The 23,526-nt window shown below is 35.8% G+C and overlaps 1 protein-coding gene and 2 non-coding genes across 3 annotated transcripts; all 3 read left to right on the forward strand.

Moving 5' to 3' along the window:
- Positions 1 to 791: 791 nt before the first annotated feature.
- Positions 792 to 21,413, forward strand: LOC122053772 (probable metal-nicotianamine transporter YSL6). The gene is made up of 7 exons (XM_042615744.1): positions 792 to 1,310; positions 13,762 to 13,934; positions 16,567 to 16,664; positions 17,316 to 17,453; positions 17,940 to 18,129; positions 19,524 to 19,656; positions 20,355 to 21,413. The coding sequence occupies exons 1-7, from the start codon at positions 968 to 970 to the stop codon at positions 21,281 to 21,283; spliced, it is 2,004 nt and encodes a 667-aa protein (XP_042471678.1). The 5' UTR covers positions 792 to 967; the 3' UTR covers positions 21,284 to 21,413.
- Positions 21,414 to 22,916: 1,503 nt separating this feature from the next.
- TRNAG-UCC lies at positions 22,917 to 22,988 on the forward strand. Its single transcript has one exon. It is a non-coding gene; the product is annotated as a tRNA-Gly (tRNA).
- A 381-nt stretch (positions 22,989 to 23,369) lies between these two features.
- Positions 23,370 to 23,441, forward strand: TRNAM-CAU. Its single transcript has one exon. It is a non-coding gene; the product is annotated as a tRNA-Met (tRNA).
- Positions 23,442 to 23,526: the final 85 nt, after the last annotated feature.

Genomic DNA, 23,526 nt, shown 5'->3' on the forward strand with positions numbered 1-23,526 from the left:
TACTATTTAATCTCATTAGCTATTTTTACATCTAATCGCATTAGAATATAATATTCTCATATTATTATCTCCTACTATTTAATCTCATTAGCTACTTGTATAAATAAGATAAGCCTATATTAGAACAGCTATAATAGGTAACTATTATAATTATCATAAAAGCTATTAATTATAATTACTATAATATAAATATTATTGAATAAAATAAATCTATATTATAGCTATTATAAAATTATAACTAACTACACTATAAATATAATTGAATAATATAAATATGTGTTGCTTGTTTAGTTATAAAATTATAATTACTATAATATTGTACGATTTTATAGCTTATTATAATGTTAATATTATTAAACATGTCAAATTTATCGGAAACTGTATTTAGTAATGGAGGATAATAATATTAGATAATGTTAGACACGAGCCTCTGATTTATTTGATGGGTTAAATAATTAGTCTCGTCTAGTTGATCATATGATCGTTCAGTACATGAAGTTCTCATTATAGGAAGTTCTTGTTATATGGAGTTTTGAAGAAAAATCTATTATACATAATTTTATCTTATTTTTTATAAAAAATTATTTTTAAAATTTAAATCCATGAACTTTTAATCATCTAATAATAATTTTATTGTTGTGTCAAAATTCCTCTTTTTTCCAACAAATATATCCGAAATGAAAATGATCTCCTTGAATTGATAACCCACAATAATTATACGGTATCGTTACCGGGCAAGTCACGACACCTTCCAACTACCGGTCAGAAAGCGCATGGTAAACGGAACGGAGCGCTAGGTTGATCCATAACGTCACCGCCAAGCGAAGCCATTCCGATCTCCTTTCTCTGTCCTCTCCGCTGCGCTCGCTCTGCCTTCTCCCTCATCCCCACGATCCGTAACTCCTTTCCCATAGAAATCCTTGCTTCTCACCTTCGGCCTCGATCGGAGACTGGCCTCGGCGCTGCAATGGGCACGGAGGTGACCTCCGCGGCGGAGATTTCGAAGCCGCTCTTGTCGGCGGAGAATGCCGAAGAAAAGATCCCACCGTGGAAGGAGCAAATTACCGTCAGGGGCTTGCTGGTCAGCGCGCTCTTGGGTTCTCTTTTCTGCATCATCACGCACAAACTCAACCTTACCGTCGGGGTGATTCCGTCCCTCAACGTGGCCGCTGGGCTTCTGGGTTTCTTCTTCGTCAAGAGTTGGACCGAACTCGCGTCTCGGATCGGTTTGTGGTCGAAGCCGTTCACCAGGCAGGAGAACACTGTGATCCAGACGTGCGTGGTGGCGTGCTATGGACTGGCATTCAGTGGTACTTGCCTTCTTCCCGATGATTGTTTGTTTGAGCTGTGATTCGTGTTTATGTTTTTATCCAAAAGAATTTACATATAGTATGATATTGTCCACTTTGACCTAATCCGCCCTTGTGATTTTGTTTTTTGAGTTCTAGCCAACAAACCTCATATCAATGGAGATAAATTTATCCTTTTAAACCCATGATTATTTCCATGTTTCCAATATGAACTTTGATTGTATTCTCAACAATCCTCTCCTCAAACGAAGGACCACCATACTTTCATAGTCCGGCCCTCCCCACAAATATCTGGCCACTCTTGACTTGTTCCGGACCTCCCCGAAAGCATCTGGTCACCTTGACCTACTCCAGGCCTCCCTGTAAGCATCTGATCACTCTTGACTTGCTCCCCTCAACTTCGTTCAAGGCCACCCACATGACATCTGGTCTGGATCATGACTTTGATACTATTTGTTGTGTCCAAAAGAATTCAGATACTATCAATAGGATCGCAATGATTCCTCTACATAATGCTTAGACCCCAACATAGTAAAATAAACCTGAAAAATCGTAACAATTCTATTAGAAAAAAATCGTAACAAAATTCTATTACAAAAAAACTTTAAAGGAATTTTTCCTTCCGTGATGTCCCTTGCATTGACCTTCACTCAAATATGAGACATCCGTCAACAATCTCTATCTTAGTGAATATTCATTCCTTCGAAGAACATGAGTATTTGAGCAAAACTCCACCTAAATCTCTGGATCTGATCTTTCTTCCTCTAGCATCTAGAGATATAGATCAAGTTCAAGCAATGCTTGAACTTCTTTGCCGTCACTAGGTTTGTCAACATGTCTGCAGCATTGTCTGTAGCATGAACATTCTCAAGTTGAATTCCTGCGGAAGCAATCATCTCTTTGATCTTGTGAGACCTCATATTAATGTGCGCTTAATTCTCGCATAATACACCTGATTCTTCACCAGATAGATAGCACTTTGACTATCGCATAACAACTTAACCTTACTGAACATCAGTTCTCTAACCAACCTTATAAGCCATAAAGCTTCCTTTGTCACCTGCTGCCATGTATCTCTGTAGACAATGCAACAATAGCTTAAATCATAGACTTCCAACAGATAGGTTATCTCGCCACAGTGAAGACGTATCCTGTAGTAGATCTGCTGTCATTTAAATTTCCTGCATAGTCTGTATCTACGTACCCAGCAATTAAAGGATCTTCCAGTTATCTACTGAACATGATGTCATAATCAGTTGTATTTTTCAAGTATCTGAAAATCTATTTCACTACATCCTAATGCGGTCAACCAGGATTTGAGAGAAATTTGCTCACCATATTAACTACTTGAGCCAAATCTGGTCTCGTGCAAATCATGTCATACATCAGAAAACTAATTGCACTGGCATAAGGAACCTTTGATATCTCTTGGATTTCCTCATCCGTCTTTGGACACTGTGTACTCGATAACTTAAAGTAATGCGCCAAGGGTGTGCTCACCGACTTTGCATTCTTCATGTTGAACCTATCCAACACTTTCTCCATAACTCTACGTTAAGATAACCATAATTCCCCTACAGCTCTATCCCTGTGAATCTTCCATCCTATGAATCTTCTTGACATCTCCCAAATCTTTCATATCAAATTTCTTGCTCAAGCCTCTTTAATTTATCGACCTCTTTCATATTCTTCGCAACAATGAGCATGTTATCCACGTGTAGTAGTAAGAAAATCAATGATTCATTTTCAAAACTCTTCACATATATGCAACAATCATACATCTCCTATATCCGTTATGAATCATGTATGAATCAAAATGTTTGTATCATTGCCTAGGAGATTGTTTTAATCCATAGAGTGATTTCTTCAACTTGCAAACCAACCATTCTTATCCGAGCTGACTAAATCCTTTAGGTTGTGACATAAAAATCTGCTCTTCCAAATTTCCATGAAGAAATGTCGTCTTCACATCTATTTGCTTCAGCTACAAATCGTAATGTGTCATCAAAACACTGCTCTAATTGACGTATGTCTTACCACTGGAGAGAAAAATCTCTTCATAGTCAATTCCCTTTCTTTGAATACCCCTTTGCTACCAATCAAACCTTGAACTTTAATTCTTCGTTCTCTGTCATTGCTTCCTTTTTCTTAGATACCCACTTGCACCCTATAACTCACTTTCCTTTAGGAAGTTCTACTAGATCCCACGTTTAGTTCTTATGCAATGACTCCATCTCCTCTGCCATAACACACATCCACTTGTCCTTCTTAGAGTTGTGTACCACCTTCTGGAAAGATGTAGGGTTTTTGCTACTAGTGATAAGCACATAAGATACCAAGTCTTCAAAACCGTATCTAGTGGGGTGGCTTTATGACTCGTCTCGTCTTGCCTCCGGCTATAGTGTGATGTGTAAGACCGTTAGATTCGATAGAGGGGGGGGTGAATATCGATTCGAAAATCTCGAAGTTAAAACGCAGCGGAAAAGTAAAGAAGTAAAGAGATGACACTGTTGATTTTTACTTCGTTCGGAGCCTGTGACGACTCCTACTCGAAGGCCCGTACTCCTTGAGTACTTTCGTTGGGCAATTCACTAGCAATTCGGATAATTACAATTTACGTACAAATATTGCTAATGAAAAAGAAAGAAAACAAAGCTAACCGACAAACAATGAATTAAAAAGAGAGCCGGAGTGAGTCGTCGGAGCTTTGTGAACGTTGTTGGGCCTTGAGCGCAGAGCGGTGATTGGACTCGAGTTCTCGCAGACTTGTATATGAAGCTCCGCACAGGCTTCTTTTATATCTTTGCTCGGGCGCTGGATCCCTTCCAGGCGCTGAATGACGAACACTCCCAACCAAGATGCTCCAGTGTCAACGTCGTCACGGGATAAAACTTGCCTCCGGCGCCGGATCCCGGCTCGGATTCAGCGCCGGAGCCATTCCGGCCCGGACCTCATTCCTACCTACAAAACGGTGTTAGTCCAATAATAAATGCAACACAGTTTGTTAGCACATTTTTACAGATACGCTAAGTAATAAAAATTAACATCAAGAGTATGACTTAGATTCGTCTTTCCGAGGGACCGGAATCTAGTCACGATCTCGACTTAGATATCGAAATGGATCTGCCGGATCGGCCTAATGTTCCTTCGAACGCGTCCTCACCATCACTTCCCTCCGGTGACTTACCTTACTTACCGCAGACGTCTCACACCGTCGACCCGTCTGGACTTCTTCGCTGCGTCCGGCCACCGTCGACCCGGACTTCGCCACTATCCGGCCACCGTCGACTGGACTTCTCGCCAGCGTCCGGTCAGCCCGTCGGACCGGGACTTCTCCGGGGCGTGACACCGTCGACCTAGCTAGACTTCTGCCAGACATTATAAAGTGTCAGACAACAACACAACTAACTTAACCCATTTGTCATTCATCAAAACCTGGGTTAGACCGTTAGTGCTACCCGCACCAACAATCTCCCCCTTTTTGATGGAATGACAACCTGGTTAAGTTAGTGAAAGCATATATACGAAACAACATGCATTTGTGTGGTTTTAAAGTTAGTTTGAGTTTTCAAATTGGTTTAGCTAACTTAACCACCTAACCCTCCTCCCCCTTTGGCATTCATCAAAAAAGAACAAGGGTAAATAAGCATACTGTTTAAGTTACCTAATCATGAAAAAATAACTGAGTTTGGTTCAAAATTCAAGGATAAAAGTACACTCTTTAAATCCAAGAAAAATCAATTTGACTTTGGGGGAGCTTAAAAAACTTGTTTAACGCATTTGTTCTTTAGCTTTTGAAAATTTGCTAAGTGTAGATTGTCTAATTTTCAATCATAAGTGTATAAGGTCTAATGTTTCAAACTAAATTTCCAAAACAAGTTTGAGAAAATATATTTTTCAAAACTGATTTATTTTTCAACACTAAGTTTGTAAAAGATTCAATTTTCAAAATCAAAGAAAATGATTTTGAGAAGCTTAGTTTGTAAAATTTAGCTTTGAAATTAAGATCATATTTTTAGAATGTGTTTGTAAAATTTGTTTTCTAAAATCAAAATTTTCAAAGTGTAAAAGTGTTAAACCCATGGTTTAAAATACTTGAAAAGGTCAGTTTTCAAAGACTAGGAAAAATGGATAATAAGTTTGTGAGGTAAAAGAATTTCACAATTTTAAACAAGTTGTTTTTAACCTTTGATTTTCAAGATTAAGTTTAAATTCAATTTGGAAAACCAAAGTAGTTTTATTTCTCCCCCTGAAATTGATACTTAACTCTAACCAGCTGTCTAACCAATTAGGTACTAACTAACTATCAGAAGATAGTAGCTTTCTCTAGGTTAGTCAGATTAAGGAAATTATAATCAGTCAATGTTTGACTTGACTGATGAACTTTAATCTGATTAATATCTGAATTGTATTTAACGTCCAAACTTATGTTGATGCATTGAAATAAGCATCTTAAGTCCAGACAGTTGGCCTATGCATCTCACCCCTTTCTATGTTTGTCAAACACAAGCAAGGTAACCCTAGGGTGTTGGTGAGATGCTCAAAAACTAGTCCTATGGGTACATGCTTTCTAAGGATGTAAACCTAGTCTAAGGCCAAAACTGTTTTTGAAAATCTAAAAATGGAAAGTTTTGAAAGCAAACAAGTTTAACCTATAATTTGATAAAATCATTTTTGAAAGTATTTTTTGAAATTTCCTAGTCTATTAAGATAGAACATATTCAATGTAAGTTTGAAATGCCACTAGATAAATCCAAAATATTTTGCAAATAGTGTAGCTACAGAAGTAGGTCATCACTAAAGCTACTGAGATGATGAAGGGGTGGTCCGGATCCCGAGGATCGAAGAAGTGCCATCAGCTCAGTGTGGCGGGTGTCAGAAACCTCTCGTCGTATGTCCCGATGAAAGTCGGAGTTCTCCTGCTGGAGACTCGCCATGGCTCTCTAGTCCGGTCACTCGGTCGGCTAGAGTGCGGGGAGCGGGTGGTGGTGGTGGAGCCGGTGCGGCTTCCTCCGGAAATAGTGCGAGCGTGAACTCGTCCATCTGTGCGTCTGGACCGGGCTGGTGCTGTGCCCCCCTCCGCCAAGTCATAGTCCCATCATCTCTATCTACCTGGATGCCGGCTAGGGAAAAGTTCCGAGAGGATATAACATCGAACTCGGTCGTATGGGCAACGTCTCCTCTAGTGACATCAATGTGCGGACGTATAGTCGCCGAATGTGACGAATGACGTATGGACTCATCGTCACCACGATCCGGTGAGTAAATGATGGTGGAAAGATATGAGGCTAATGTCGATCTCAACCTATGAATCGGGCGTAAAGTAGGAATGAATGGAATGGGCGATCACGATGTCCCGGTGGTCAAAAATCAAAGAACTATGACCTATAAAGGCGTAGTCCCGGACTCAAGTTCTCGACTTAAAGCGTGTCATGGGATCTCTCTCCCCAAAAAAAATACATCGTATCGAGAGTAATATGTGAGTAGGGATCGTCGAACGGTAGATCCCTCGGAGGATAGCATAAAAAGGAGCAAGTAGAAGGACGCAACTCTAAAAACTCTCGGATAGTCGTAGGGGAAAATACGATATCAGTGCCTGCCGCCCTAGTGGTATAGGTGAAGTCGTCTACTTTTACTAGGTTATTGCAAAATTCGGCACATAGACTTATGTTTATTGGACTAGTACATTCGACAAGGTTCCTTAAATTGTAGTGGCCTATAACCTCTAAGGCAGAGGGACATGACCTTAGGAAGAACGCTCTATCTATGCAAGTAGTCCTAATGGCCTTATAAATGGTGGACTCAAATTTAATCCTAAGTTCGTCTGTGGGAAACCTAGGGTCTGTACTAGCATTGGAGGGTCCAGCACCAGTATTTGTTCTACTTTATGTGAGTAGGGATCGTATAGTTTGAACCTTCTGGCAGGAAGGTTTACTTTCGCACTGAGGTTCAAACTATCGTAGGGTCCGGGCGCCCGCCCCTGGTTTTGGATTTTTTTTTTTTTTTTGAAATTAATTTAAGTTAAAGTTTTGAAAATAATTTTTAAGTTAAAATTTTGAAAATAATTTTTAAGTTTTTAAAAAAATTTTAAGTTAAAATTTTGAAAATAATTTTTAAGTTTAAAATTAAAGTTTTTAAGTTAAAATTTTGAAAATGATTTTTAAGTTTAAAATTAAAGTTTTTAAGTTAAAATTTTGAAAATAATTTTTAAGTTTAAAATTTTGAAAATAATTTTTAAGTTTAAAATTTAAGTTAAAATTTTGAAAATAATTTTTAAGTTAAAAATTAAAGTTTTTAAGTTAAAATTTTAAGTTAAAAATTTTGAAGATAATTTTTAAGTTAAAATTTTGAAAATAATTTTTAAGTTTAAAATTAAAGTTTTTAAGTTAAAATTTTGAAAATGATTTTTAAGTTTAAAATTTTGAAAATAATTTTTAAGTTAAAATTTTGAAAATAATTTTTAAGTTTAAAATTTTGAAAATAATTTTTAAGTTTAAAAATTAAAGATTAAATTTTGAAATTAATTTAAGTTTAAAATTAAATTTTGAAATTAATTTTAAGTTTAAAATTAAATTTTGAAATTAATTTTAAGTTTAAAATTAAATTTTGAAATTAATTTTAAGTTTTAAAATTAAATTTTGAAATTAATTTTAAGTTTTAAAATTAAATTTTGAAATTAATTTAAGTTTTAAAATTAAATTTTGAAATTAATTTTAAGTTTAAAATTAAATTTTGAAATTAATTTTAAGTTTAAAATTAAATTTTGAAATTAATTTTAAGTTTTAAAATTAAATTTTGAAATTAATTTTAAGTTTTAAAATTAAATTTTGAAATTAATTTAAGTTTTAAAATTTAAAATTTTGAAATTAATTTAAAGATTAAAATTAAATTTAAATAATTTTTAAGTCTTATTCATCTCACCCGATCTATATTATCAATCAGGGAAACCTATGGTTTTGTGAGATGAAATTGGTTTGATTATAGAGTTTTGGTTTAACTAGTGTTAGATTCAGACTTAGCTTTGATTTCCACAAATAGGCATTCTTCGGATAAACTTCTAAGCTCGGTGAGTCTCATGGACATCATTAGAAGTAACCAACCTTTCGAAGTTTTCCGAATAGTCCTATCCACGGAACTTAGTACTAAATCTTGGTCTAACTGGTTAGGATTCGTTTAAGGGTAGCTTCGGTCAGTTCCACTTGGCCAAATGCACCAGATCGAAGCCATATCTTTCTAGACATGCGATGCCCAAGCTTCCCTAACGTACTATCATCCAAAAACTTCACCAGTTTCATGAGTCAAGTTAAACTTGGTCTCTTTTTACTAATCCTAATTACCCTGTCGGGTTAGTTTGTTTTGGGTTACCCTGTCGGGTATGTTAGTTTTGGAGGTGCCAGCTATTCTGGAGCCTCCCCCTGAATTATTGGCCATTAATTTAGATTTTGGGTTTGTGTCGATTCTTTTTATAGTTATAATCAACTTGGTGATAATCTAAATTTTGTTGAGTTTTGAATTTTGATTTTAAGTTAAATTTATATTTTAGTTTTTGATCTGATTTATTCAAGTTTATATAATGTATTTTATCTTTAGGTATATAGAATTGATTAAGTCCTACTTGCGTGGTTAAGCACGCTTTCGGGACCCAAGCTTGTTTAGTTGCTTTGTGTTGGGTTAATAATGATTTAAAGGTTTTGTTTGAGTTTGACTTATATCCAAGTCCGGTTTTATTATAGCATGCCTTTTGGTTATTTAGAATTAAATCTAAATTTTTAGATCTTGTTGTGAATTTTTCCAACAATTCTTTTAACTTATTAATTTCATTTTTTAATGATAAATTCTCCTCCTCAAGTGTTCGATCTTGAGTTGGATTCGAATTTTTTAATTGTTCCTTGAGGTTTTGATTTTCCTCAAGAAGCGATTTATTTTCATTTTCCAACTTAACTACTTTTTTATTTAAACACGAGATAATTCTAAAGAATTTACGATTTAAGTTTAGGTATACCTCTTCGGAACCTTCGGAAACGAGTGCGGACTCGTGGCTCGATTCGGGTTCGGACCCGCCTTCCGATTCCTCTGATTCGTCTTCTGTTTCAGCTTCGCGAGCCATCAGCGCGAGGTGACTTTGGTGCTTTTGCCTTTCTCCTTCCGATTCGTCTGAGGAGGAATCGTCCCATGTTGCTTTGAGGGCTTTCTTCTTTGTTGACTTTGGTTTGTCAAGTTTCAATCTTGGGCATTCGTTCTTGTAGTGCCCCTTTTTGTTACATCCGAAACATGTGACATTTCTTGAGTCGGCTGGCGAACTGATCTTCTGAAGATCCTGTTTGCTGAAGCTTCTCTTTTTCCTGGTGAACATTTTCCTTACCAGGTTCACCAGGTGTTCTTCGTCTTTAGAGTCTTGATCGGAATCTTCTTCAGATTCGGGTTTGTTCTTCTTTTCTTTGGAGGAACCTGCAAATAAGGCTACACCTTTCTCGACCCCGGCGTTAGTTTGCTCATGAAGTTCTAATTCACAGAAGAGTTCATCCAATTTTAATTTAGATAAATTTTTTGAAATTTTGTAGGCATCTACGATTGATGCCCACAAATTATTTCGCGGAAAAGCATTTAACGCGTACCTGATTAAGTCTCGGTTCTCCATTTGGTGGCCTATCGCGTGGAGACCGTTGAGGATATCTTTGACCCTCGCGTGGAGCTGACTTGCCGTTTCTCCTTCCTGCATTTTTATATTAAAAATTTTATTTAACAGCAAATCTCTTTTTGTTACCTTGCGTCACTTGTTCCTTCGTGCAGCTCGATCGGTTTATCCCAAAGCTCCTTAGCGTTTTCATGTGGTCCGACCCGGTTCAGTTCTTCTCGTGTTCGCAGTGTAGAGTATTGATGGCTTTGTTTCAATTGATGCCTTTTTCTTTATATCATTTGTCCATTCTTCATGGTCTACTATTTTCCGGAGTTGTCTCGGAATTTTGTAAGCCTTTGTGATGCACATCCATCTGGTCGTAGTCTCTTCATAGACCTCCATTCTCCTCTTCCAGTACGAAAAGTCATCCCGTTGAATAGGGGAGAACGTCTTGTCTGAAGCCTTCTTGTTGAGACATCTTATCCTGCACACAATTAACGAAAAAAAATCCCAAGACTTCGTCTTGGATTAGCAGTGCGGGAGAAATAGAAACTCTAAGTTGGTGTTGTACCAATTTTGATTTTAAATGCAACGAAAAAAACTTCCAAAAAGATAATAATATCAGTTTGGAATTTAAAAAAATGATTTCACCCCATCTGTGGGTCCCCCATTCTTACCGCCGGATCAAACGAGTATAAACGCAGCGAAATAAGAAAATTGAACAATGGATTTACTTCGTTCGGAGCCTGTGACGACTCCTACTCGAAGGCCCGTACTCCGTGAGTACTTTCGTTGGGTAATTCACTAGCAATTCGGATAATTACAATTTACGTACAAATATTGCTAATGAAAAGAAAGAAAACAAAGCTAATCGACAAACAATGAATTAAAAAGAGCCGGAGTGAGTCGTCGGAGCTTTGTGAACGTTGTTGGAGCGCAGTGATTGGACTCGAGTTCTCGCAGACTTGTATATTGAAGCCCGCCCGCTTCTTTTATACGGCGCTGGATCCTTCCGGCGCTCGAATGTGACGTAACACTCCCAACCAGATGCTCCAAGTGTCAACGTCGTCCGGGATAAACTTGCCTCGGCGCCGGATCCTCCGGAGCTATTCCGCGCCCGGACCTCATCCTAAGCGGTGTTAGTCCGAGGCAATAAATCCCGAATAGCACATTTTACGAATACGCTAAGTAATAAAAATTAGCATCAAGAGTATGACTTAGATTCCGTCTTTACGAGACCGGAATCTAGTCACGATCTCGACTTAGATATCCGAAATGGATCTAAGCCGGATCGACGCCTAATGTTCCCTTCCCGGGAACGCGTCCTCGCAGTCACTCCCCTCTAGTGACTTACCTTACTTACCTGCCAGACGTCCGGTCAACCCGTCGACCCGCTTGGACTTCTCGCCAGCTATCCGGTCAGCCCGTCGACCTAGCTGGACTTCTCGCCAAGCGTCCGGTCAGCCCGTCGACCCGCTTGGACTTCTCGCCAGCTATCCGGTCAGCCCGTCGACCTAGCTGGACTTTTCCTGCACACTTGATAAAAGTGTCAGACAACAACACAACTAACTTAACCCATTTGTCATTCATCAAAACCTGGGTTAGACCGTTAGTGCTACCCGCACCAACATGATGTTCTGTGTGTCTGAGTTATCATTATCAGAGTCATGAGTCTCTAGCTCCACCTGCACAATGTCCTTCTGCTTGTTGCTCTGTGATGTTTCCTTTTTATTTCACCGAGTACTCTATAACATGACCTTCTTGTCAAACACCACATCATCACCATCTTATTTGCCTTAGAATTCCAAAACTTGAAGCCTTTAACTTCTTTTTGATATATAAAAAAAATGCATTGCTTTGACTTCGCATCTAGCTTTGATCTTCCTCACTAGATATGTTCATGTAGGCTGGATATCCAAAAACTCGAAGATGAGAGTAATCTACTGGATTCCTGTCTATACTTGATTTGATATCATTTGTTGTGTCCAAAAGAATTCACATATCTCCACAAGGGTATGATATTGTCTACTTTGAGCATAATCCCTTAGTTTTGTTTTTGGGCTCTACTCAAAAGGTTTTATGTCAATAAAGATATCTTCATTCTTTTAAAGTCATGATCTTTTCAATGTTTTTTCAGTGTGGACTTTGATTATATTAACGTTTGAAATGTCGTTTCGTGCCGCCCGGCACGAATGGTTTTTACCGTTCCGCCGAGCGGCCGAAACCGGCACGGGAGGCGTCCTCGTCTCAGCGGCGCCGGAGGAGACGCGTGACGCCTCCGTCGGCGCCGGAGGAGACGCGGGACACCTCCGTCGGCGCCAGAGGAGACGCGGGACGCCTCCGGCGGCGTCCCGCGACGCCTTCAGCACCCAAGGCGTCGTGCGCGACGCCTTCTGCAGCGCCGAAGGCGTCGCGCACGATGGCTTTTGCGGCGCCGGAAGCGTCCGGCAGGGTCGTCGGACGCTTCCGGCGCCGCGGGAGGCGTCCGGCGACGCTTCCGGCGTAGCCGGACGCCCCTCGCGGGATCGCGCCGCGATCATCGCAGCGCGATCTCGCGTACTGCCGCGAGTTTTTTTTTCTGTTTTTAATAATTATTTATTTTATTTAATTAATTTAAAGAATTCCAAGGAGGATGTGCGGAGGATATGTGATATTTCTAGGAGCCTTTTATAAATCCTAATTAAATTATCCTAATAAAATATATAAAAAATATATTTAAAATTAAAATAAATTAAATAAATTTTATTAATTAATATTCTGAAAAAATAATATTTTAAATTTCATTTAAAAATTTTAAAAAATATATAATAATTTTTATTTATATTCTAATATATTTTTTATTATTTTAAATTTCATTTAAATTTTCAAAAAAATCTAATAAATTATATTTATATTCTGATATTTTTTTTAAAAAAATTTTACTTGATATTTTTTTACTATTTAAAATATATATTATTTAATTAATAATTAATTAAATGAATAAATAGTTAATTTATATAATTATTATTAATATAAAGTAATATCTTGTATTAATTTATATACTTATTATTATTATTATTATTATAAATATTTCCATTTTAATTTGAATTATTAATATATCAATTCTATTTAAATAATTTTTTTAATTATTTTTTCTAATAATATTAAATTATTTAATAATTGAGAACTTATAATAAATCAATATACAACTTATTTTTATATATACAATAAACATATTTATCTTATAATTACTATAGATAAATAAAAAATACCGAAATTGTATCGGCACGGCACGATACGATACCGAAAACGTATCGTTCCGGTAAACCGAAACCTCGGCACGAGTCTAAATTTTAAACCTTGGATTATATTCCCAACTGTGTTTATTTTATTTTATTTTTGGTGAACCATCCTCAATATGTTTCGTAAGTGCCCAAACAGTGCAAAAGTGGAAACAAGGATTAAAAGTGCCTCTTGGCTACGTAGGTTCCAAGTGAGACTACTTAAGGTAGAATATAAGTGTAGAGCCTTAGATGCCAGGGAAGTTAAGTTGTTTAAAGAGATAATCAAGTTGTATTCTAACTGACTCACAAACAATAATAACAAATCTTAGATTTTCTCTGTTTTTTTTTTCCAAAAAAAGATTTGTCTCTCTGCGATTATGTTTGATCCCTGAGCTTGGCAAGTGAGATATTGATGGCTGAATGATTGGCTCTTTCTTAATGATTTACTGATGATTTTTTTATTGTTTTAAAATTTTATTCATTGTAGCATTGCATAGGTTCTTTTGATTCCGAGTTAGCAATTGAACAGCAGAGATGACTGGATGACTGTGATTATGATTCTTTCTGACAGGGGGGTTTGGCTCATACATGCTCTCTATGGATCAAAGGACATATGAACTTATAGGAGCTGATTATCCTGGTAACAGAGCAGAGGATGTTAAAAATCCTTCTCTGGGTTGGATGATTGGTTTCATGTTTGTTGTGAGTTTCCTTGGGCTGTTTAGCCTCGTGACACTACGCAAGGTACCGGATACTAAGAAATCTATCACAATTTAACTTGAGAATTTGTCAACTAAAATAGTAGTTATTATTTGTTCTATTAAAGTAGAATCATATCATTCTTGTATTGTCAATATTAGTTTGGATATAATGCAATTGTAAACTGCAAGTTAATATGTTTTAACCTGAATATTTGTAGTAAAAGTTCTTGAAGCTTCCAAAAATAATAATTGTTAGCTATTCAAATACCAATTTGCCAAATGAGGTAGTAATTTGTGGTGTTCAAGGATCTTAATAATATTTTTACTTAGCAAGTCTGCCAGATAGTACATAAGTCATTTGAATTTCTAACTTCAGAACTGTTAGCTTACATATAATTGCAGGTGATAAGTCAATTTCACATGCTTGGTATAGTTTTGTAAGTTGAATAAGGAAGATATGTTTGTTGGTTAGTGCTTTGAATTTGATTTTCTTTTCACGTTAATTCACGTGCAATGGTTAATTTGAATTTTATACATCGCCATATGAAGCACTACTCATCTTTGTTTATTTTGCATCATTGGGTGGAGAGTGGACTAAAAGCTAATCAATTTTTTTATTTTGGAATATGGTAATTTCTAAGCAGAGTTGTGGAAAACTCTGATTTTCTAGGTTTATAAGCTCACTACTTTTAAAAGGATTGATAATTAGTTTGCAATTGTTTTACATCTTGAGAAATCTTTCAGTGTATCTTGTACCTTGAAACCAAGTAATTTTAACAAAGATAAGAACTATGATTATCCTGGTGACTTTTGCAATATGTGAATCAAGCTTAAGCTATTTTTTGTGCATCTATGATGTATTAAAATTTTTGTGCGTCTATCCTGGTGTTATAGTCAATTTCACCTAGTGGGATAAAGTTTGGTTGTTGTTTGTTGTTGTTGTATCTTAAGCTGTTTTTTGTGCGTCTATGATATAATACAAAGACATAAATACCTCTTAACCATGATAAAGTAGATCAATGAACACTCATGCAACATTAACTAAAATATCAGAAGATTTAAACTCTAAACAAATAAGGAATCAATAATATGCCTTATTTGCTTAGAGTTTAAATCTTCTGATATTTTAGTTAATGTTGTATTCCATGCATGAGTGTTCATGGAACTACTTTATCATGGTTAAGAGGTATTTATATGTCTTTGTATTATAGTTAGAGCTGTCAGACGGGTCAACCCGTAGTGGACTGGGTCAGTCCATAGCGGGTCGGCCATTTGGCGGGGCGGAGTAGGTTGATCCATTATTTTGGCAGATTGGGAAATCTCCAATCCTACCCAAGACGGTTTGTGGGTTAGACAAGCCAACACATGAGCTCACTAAAAAAATAAAAAATATATATATAAAAGATTTAAAAATTTAAGTTTGGGTTACAAATTAGGCGAGTTAAACCCACGAGCCCATTGAATTTTCCACTTTAATTTTAAGTTTTGGAGAATTTTTTTGCAACCCACGGACAAATCCAAGCCTATCATGGGCCGATCCGCATGGATCTACCTTTAAATGGGTTGATAAAATTTCAATTCAACCCGCTTAAATTGTTTGGTGGGCCCAACCCAACGAATCCAATCAAAATTAACGACTCTAATTATAGTGGAGCTTATTTTTAGAAGAGGTGAATCAATTAGATAGATAGTGCAAGGATAGAGGAGACCAAACAAAATTTTAGTTAATGTAATAAAAAAAACTATTTAATTCATTTGAATATTACTAGTAATAAGCCTTGCATAGAGTTAATGGAAGGATAATATCCATGTAGTCCATTTCAAATATTTAATGTAAAGATAGATTGATGATTATAATGAGGTATTATGTTGAAGTTTTTTGGTTGGAATATGAAGGTCTATGTTACAAATTAGAGAAAACTGTTGTCGTCTTCATTAATAACAAGCAAAAATAGCTTGGCTTTACCAACGTCCAACCTAGAGAAGAATATTGTCTCGATGTTGACTTACAAGGAAGATGAGCCAAATAAAAGTGACAAAAGAATATATAAATTTCAGCCTAATGTTTTGCAAAGTCTACTCATGCCACGTCCAAATTCTGGATATACAACAACAACAACCAAGCTTATCCCACTAGGTAGGGTCGGCTATATGGATCTTTTTACGCCATTGAGCTCTATCTCCTACTATATCATCATCTATACTTAAATAAATTTTATCTTGTTTTATTATTGCTAACCAAGTCTTTTTTGGTCTTTCTCGTTTGATATGCATGATTGTCATAATTTCACATCGCCTAACTGAAGCATTTATTGGTAGTCTAAGTACATACCCGTACCATCTTAAATGTATATCTCGGAGTTTTTCTTCAATAGATGCAATTCCGACTTTCTCTCTAATACTCTCATTTCTTATTCTGTCCATTCTCGTATGTCCATACATCCACCTTAACATCCTCATCTCGGCAACTTTCATCCTTTGCTCATTTGCTCGAGTCATAGCCCAACATTCAGCTCCATATAACATAGCAAGTCTAACTGCGATTTTATAGAATTTCCCTTTAAGTTTACCCTCATGTCCAATTCTGGATATATAAAGAGGAAATAGTGGCATTTAAAGAAAAGCAAAAAATTTTGATTTAACATTTCATCTATTGTCTTGCTTGAATTTTTCAGGTAATGGTAATCGATTACAAGCTTACATACCCTAGTGGGACAGCTACAGCATTGTTAATAAACAGTTTCCACACTAGCACAGGAGCAGAGCTTGCTGAGTAAGATATATAAATTGGCTTATTCACATGTACGGTGCTTAACTTTGAAAAATGGTATTCATAACAGGAAAATTAGTTCGTGCAAATTTTTTAACTCAGTGCTAATATTAAATTTTCTCATTTCTAATGAATTGCGTCAGCTCTGAAATATTCTGGAAGTGCAAAACAGCTAAAACTTATATCGGTAATCAGTGGCCGCTTATTTGATTTCTCCACACTTCTCTTTTCTATTGATTACATGGTAGTTTGATTAGGGGGGAAAAAAAGAATTCAGTGATGTGAATTGTCATATAATAAGTTATTCATACAGCAAGGACTCCTTTGTTCATGAGATTGTGCAACTGAAATACTTTTACTTGTAATAATAGTACTCATGTAAGCTACTGGATGCTGAACCAAAAAAAAGGATGCTAAGATGTCATGCTCTCATTAATGCCCAGTATTGATAAAGTGGTGATATGCTTTCACTAATGGTTGGTGAATTGCTGTCTCTGATGATCAAGAGAAATAATTGATTCACAGTTATCTATATTGTTAGTTCTTGTAGTTTGTTTGAAAAATATGCTGAAACATAATTAAATTCTTTGGCAACATTGAACTACCTAATTTATGCTTCTCTAGAGTTGCTGATTGTTATGCAATATACCGCAGGAAACAAGTACGTTGCCTGGGAAAGTATCTAAGCATAAGTTTTTTCTGGAGCTGCTTTAAATGGTTCTTCAGTGGTGTAGGAGATTCATGTGGGTTTGATAATTTCCCTAGCCTTGGCCTTGTAGCATTTAAGAATACGTAAGTATTTTCTGAAACTACCTTTATGCCTTATGTTTCCATTGGCCAAATTTAGGTTGATGTGTTTTAGTTAATTTTGTCTGATTGATATTTCTATTATTTGAAAAACCATTTGTTTCTTGTTTCATTTTTTATGAAATCTTGACGAATTTAGTGTTTTCTGCCTACATACCTATGGTAGGTATCTACCTGTGCGCATGTAAGTGCATGCTAGCCAGCAATAAAATAACAAGTGAGCTACCACCAGATTGCGGGGGTTGAACCTTTCTTTCCATAAATCTAATCTGCATATACTCTCTGCAAAATTTTACTATCAGCATGTGCCCCTGCAAAGTGACAATTGCATATATCGACAGTTGTTTTTCTTTTTTATGTATTTGTTTTTTTTATAAAATTGAAAAAAATGCATCAGGAAAAACTCCCTATACCAGCTTGGGATCACTAATCTTTATGCTATCTAATTCTATTTGGCTTACCTGTTTGCAGGTTTTATTTTGATTTTAGCCCTACATATGTTGGATGTGGTCTCATCTGCCCACATATTGTTAATTGTTCAGTCCTGCTTGGAGCCATTGTATCATGGGGTTTCCTTTGGCCATTCATCTCTACTAAAGCTGGGAATTGGTATCCAGATAACCTTGGAAGTAGTGATTTTAAAGGTCTCTATGGTTATAAGGTATTACATAGTTCTAGTGTCAGACGGTTTGCCATCTGGATATTTCTTTGTGTTGAACTTGTAGATATAAGTAGAAACCTTGTCCTAAAACAATGAATAATGTAGAAGGTTTTCTAAATTTTGCTACATTAAGATTGCAATCTTAGTAGTAACAAGGTAGTTGATGATTGCAGGAAACATTGCACACGCTTAACATTCTAGTTTGAGATGTTATTTTGATGGGATCCATTTATAATTCCCCTTAACAGTTATCACCATATCTTTATGGTTTTCCTTATCAAATTAAATATTATATATGGTTCTAGATTTCTAGTTATATGTGGAATTTGACATGATTTAATGCAAGAATTTGCAAGTATTCTCAGAATACTCTTTCAACATTATGTGACTTTAATAACATGTTGGGAGTGGGAACTAGGAGGTGCTTAGTTTCTTAAACATGATTACCTTTTTGGATATAGGTTTTGAGCGTAATTTTGATTTTGTGGTTGTGATATTTCAGTTAACAAGATTAAATCTAGTCTAGTACACTTGCTCCAACTTTTAATGTCAGGAGCATCAAAAGTTTGTATGCTATATTTAAGTCGCTAATTGGGTTTTTATTGTCCATTCTATCAAGAAACATTAATGATTTTATTAATTCTGTTTATATAATTTTCTGCAACATAATTCACTAGAGATTACACTGATTTTCATATCCTGAATTTTGTTTTACCATGTCATTGCTTTAGCCATACCCTTTGATCATTTGATAAAACAACTGATGATCCATGGTTCTGATGTCTGCCAAAGTTTCTAGGTGGTGTTGCATGCTGATTTTGTTTTGTAGATTTTCTTTCTAGTATTAACTAATCCTCTTAGCTAAATGATTCAAGGATCATTAAATGTAGCTGTAATATTTTATACTTTCTAAAGTTACTAAAGTTTATGTTGAGTGTGTTGAGCTTCTCTCGATGTCATAATAATTATGATATATTAGTTAATCTAAAAAAAAATATTAATATGAGGCCATGTCAAACAAACAATAAACAAATAAATTCTTGCCTACTTTGGAGGTTCATTACATTCTGTGGATGTTTGTGGAATTTGTTATTTTCAGTGAAACTGCTAATATGCTTTATCCTTTGTGCATAGGGATTTTGTTTGTCACTCACGTTAAGGTGTTGTATATTCGTGTTTTATTATGTACCTGATTATTATTCAGAACCTTGGACTCTAATATTTGCTTCATCTTGTACTGATTCTGTTTGTTCTATCTGATTTTTAAGTACTTATTACATTAGGATTGTGATTTCATCGAAGTTGTATTTTTAAGTTTTCTGGTTTGTGTAGAATAACTCATAACCAGTCATTATCCGAATTTCTAATTTGCAGTTGTTAAATTCTATCTGCAGGTTTTCATAGCAATCTCTCTTATCCTAGGCGATGGTCTTTACAACTTGATTAAAATAGTGATAATAACTGTAAAGGAAATTGTGAATGCTCGCTCAAAGCAGACATCACTTCCACTGGTAGTATCTCCTCAAGGTACCTATTTTTGTTGATATGTTGCCCAGAAAATTACTCATTATTTTTTCTTTGCAAAAGACAATGATCTAGCCAAGAAGCAATACAGAAATTCACTTGCTCAATATATTTACTAATGTAATTTATGCAGACTGTTTGGTTGAATGACTGCCATGAACATGGTCGTTCACATGTCTAATCACGGTTCTTTATCCTTCAATGAATACTCTATATAACTCATTTTTCATATTTGAACTAGGGATCTAACAGATGATCAATTCTTCACTATAGATGTTGTATGGTACTGTACTTCATGCACATTATTATCTCTATTATTGTTTCATTTTCACTGATATTTTATCGTCATTGAATCTGTTTTATCCTCTTACTCCATAATAACAACTTGGCCGTGTCATACTTTGTATTTTGTGATAAAAATGCATATTCATATTAAAAAGGAGTAGCCCAGTGCACAAAGCTTCTGTCAATACGGGGTCTGGGGAATGGTCGAACTACATTAGGTCTATTGTGTGCAACCTTATCTTGCGTGGCAACCTTACTTTACATTGCAAGAAGTTGTTTCTGCTACTCAAATCCGTGACTACAAGGTCACATAGTAGCAACTTTGTCATTGCGTTAAGGCTTCCCTTTTCAAAAATGCATATTCATATTGAGGGAAAATAAAAATCCAGTTAACTTGTAAACCAACTTGTCTGCAGATGATGCTAGCTCCCATCTTTTAACCGAAGAAAAACTACGAGAAGAAACATTTTTAAAGGATAGCATACCATCCTGGTTTGCAGCTTCTGGGTACATTGGTCTTGCTGCTATATCAACTGCAGTGATTCCAAACATCTTTCCTCAGATGAGATGGTATCTGGTCCTTGCGTGCTACATTGTTGCGCCTGCACTGGCCTTCTGTAATTCCTATGGTACTGGCCTCACCGATTGGAGCCTTGCCTCAACCTATGGGAAGATTGGACTTTTCATCTTTGCTTCATTGATCGGAAGCAAAGGCGGGGTCATTGCCGGCCTAGCTGCATGTGGTGTTATGATGTCCATTGTTTCTACTGCTGCTGACCTTATGCAGGACTTCAAGACAGGCTACCTTACCCTATCCTCGCCGAAGTCCATGTTTGTATCCCAGTTGATTGGCACAGCCTTGGGTTGTGTCATTGCTCCTCTCACCTTCTGGCTCTACTGGACTGCTTTCGACATTGGATCACCTGATGGTGTCTACAAGGCTCCGTATGCAGTCATATATCGCGAAATGGCCATCTTAGGCGTTGAAGGCTTCTCTGCGCTGCCAGAGCATTGCCTGGAGCTCTGCTGTGGGTTCTTTGTAGCTGCACTGGCTATCAATCTTCTCAGGGATGTAACCCCAACGACCGTATCAAAGTACATCCCAATACCAATGGCAATGGCAGTTCCCTTCTACATTGGAGCATATTTTGCAATCGATATGTTCGTCGGGACAGTGATTTTGTTCGTCTGGGAACGGTTGAACAAGAAGGAAGCTGACGACTATGCTGGAGCAGTTGCATCAGGCTTGATATGTGGCGATGGGATATGGACTGTTCCTTCAGCAATCCTCTCAATTTTTAGGATTGATCCACCAATTTGCATGAACTTTGCCCCTAGCAGTTGAAATATTTTATGTTTTGGAGATATTTGTATAAGTGCAAAATACAGTTGGTCGATTGTTAATGTGAATTCCCTCAACGTTATGCTATGCACATACATTTCTGTTATTTATTACGCTTATGGATTTTTTTTAAGTGTAATCTGTGCCAAGTATGATCTAACTTAGTCCTAGATAAGTTTAGCCTGGCTTAGGCACTAAACATGCCATAGTGCAAAGTTATTAGTTTTTTCTTCCCACCTGTTTTTTCAGATGATCATATTGCTCCTAAAATACTAAAGCATAATTTAATTTATAAGGACATCTACTAAAATTTTCTTAAAGATCATGTTTACTCGAATTATACTTTATAATAAAGAATAGATATAGAATCTTAGAATTTTCAACGTTCTAATTAGCTTTATATATATATATATATATAAACATGTAAAACCTCATTCGCTCGTGGACTAGAGAAAATTAGGGTAAAAGGAGAAAATAAAATACTAATAGGTATGGCTAAGAAGTATTAGTTGAAGATAAAATATATATAGTAGAAATTTATTAAGGGTGTTTGGACGTGTCCATTATCCAGTTCAACCAAGGCCATCCATGTTCTAGGACTCTATACCTATTATTTATTAATGAAATATTCGTCAAATCAAGACAAATATTATGAAGGAAAGAATTAACTTTAAAAGGACCTTCCAAATTAAGTCTTTTAAAACAAATTAAATAGGTATCTCATCAATAATTTTATTACCAAAGTACTCTTGATCCAATATTATTGTAACAGGTACCGATACCTATTACAATATATAGAAGTTAATAGATTGTTGCTATAACGTGTAGAAGCTAGTAATCAGTTACTACACGTTGTAGTAGCTACCTGCTTGCTTCTACACAGTCAATCACGATCAAATAATATTCGTTTAAAATGAAATGTGTGTCATGAAGTTCTCTTAGTTTGATTTGCTCATTGTAGTGTTATTTTAACTAGACTATCACTTTTTAATAAATAAAATCAATATAAGATAATGATATTATTTGTAGAAGCTAGCAGTCAACTGCTACATCTTGTTGCAGCCACCTGCTAACTTTTACATAGTCGATCTTAATTAAATAATATTCATTTGAAATGTAATAGATGTCATAGAGTTCTCTTAGTTATTTTATTTATTGAAATATTATTTTAATTAAATTATCGCTCAATAATAAATAAAATCAACATAAGAGGATATTATTATAGAAGATAGCAACTAACTGTTATATGTTGTAACAATTACATACTAACTTCTGATCGTGAAAATTCATTTAAAATGTAGCGGGCATCATGAAATCCTCTTAGTTTATTTTTTTAATAGAAATATTATTTTAAATAGATTATTATTTTCCAATAAAGAAAATTAATATATAATAATCATATTATTATAGGAATTAGTAACCAGTTGTACGTTATAGTAGTTCACAGCCAATTGCTACACATGGTATAAACTTGTAGCCCGGTGCTATAATCTAAATGTTAGGAATATTTCAAGTAATTTACTTTAAATGGGATTGACTTTAATTGGAAAAAGGATCTTTTTGATTTTTGCCCAAATTATTTTCAAAACGTATATATTAGAATATAATAAAATTATTAAAAACACTAACATAGCAAGCGTTTGTAGTCCAACGGTTAGGATAATTGCCTTCCAAGCAATAGACCCGGGTTCGACTCCCGGCAGACGCATTTTTCTGAGTGCTTTTTATTTATAGTTTTAGTTTTTTATTTTCATTTTCCTTTTCACCTCAAATGAGTGTAATCACTTGGCATATACACTTATCTTTAGGTATTCGATCCCGTCATAATCTAGCACGCTTAAATTTTCCCAGGCGAACGAAATGAAAATACTGCACCAATAGTTTGTCTGGCTGATTGACTCAATCAGTTCAGTTGCCCAGCTTAATTGGACCCGATGATCTGCCCACTTGGTTTGATAAGCTTATCTAGCCTGTCAGATTACTTCATTAGACTAATTTACCTATCATTTGCCTCTAATGTGGAAATATTATCTCATCGACACAATTATATTAAACTACTATACTATATATTTTTAACAATAAATCAAATATCAGAGTGGCGCAGCGGAAGCGTGGTGGGCCCATAACCCACAGGTCCCAGGATCGAAACCTGGCTCTGATAGATTTCGAGCTTTTTTTTCCTTAATTCAACATGGGATTAACAATCAAATCCTTTTTAAAAAAAAAAATATTTTTATTTTTATTTC

The sequence above is a fragment of the Zingiber officinale genome, chromosome 1B, assembly GCF_018446385.1.
Source record: "Zingiber officinale cultivar Zhangliang chromosome 1B, Zo_v1.1, whole genome shotgun sequence".
Lineage (NCBI taxonomy): Eukaryota > Viridiplantae > Streptophyta > Magnoliopsida > Zingiberales > Zingiberaceae > Zingiber > Zingiber officinale.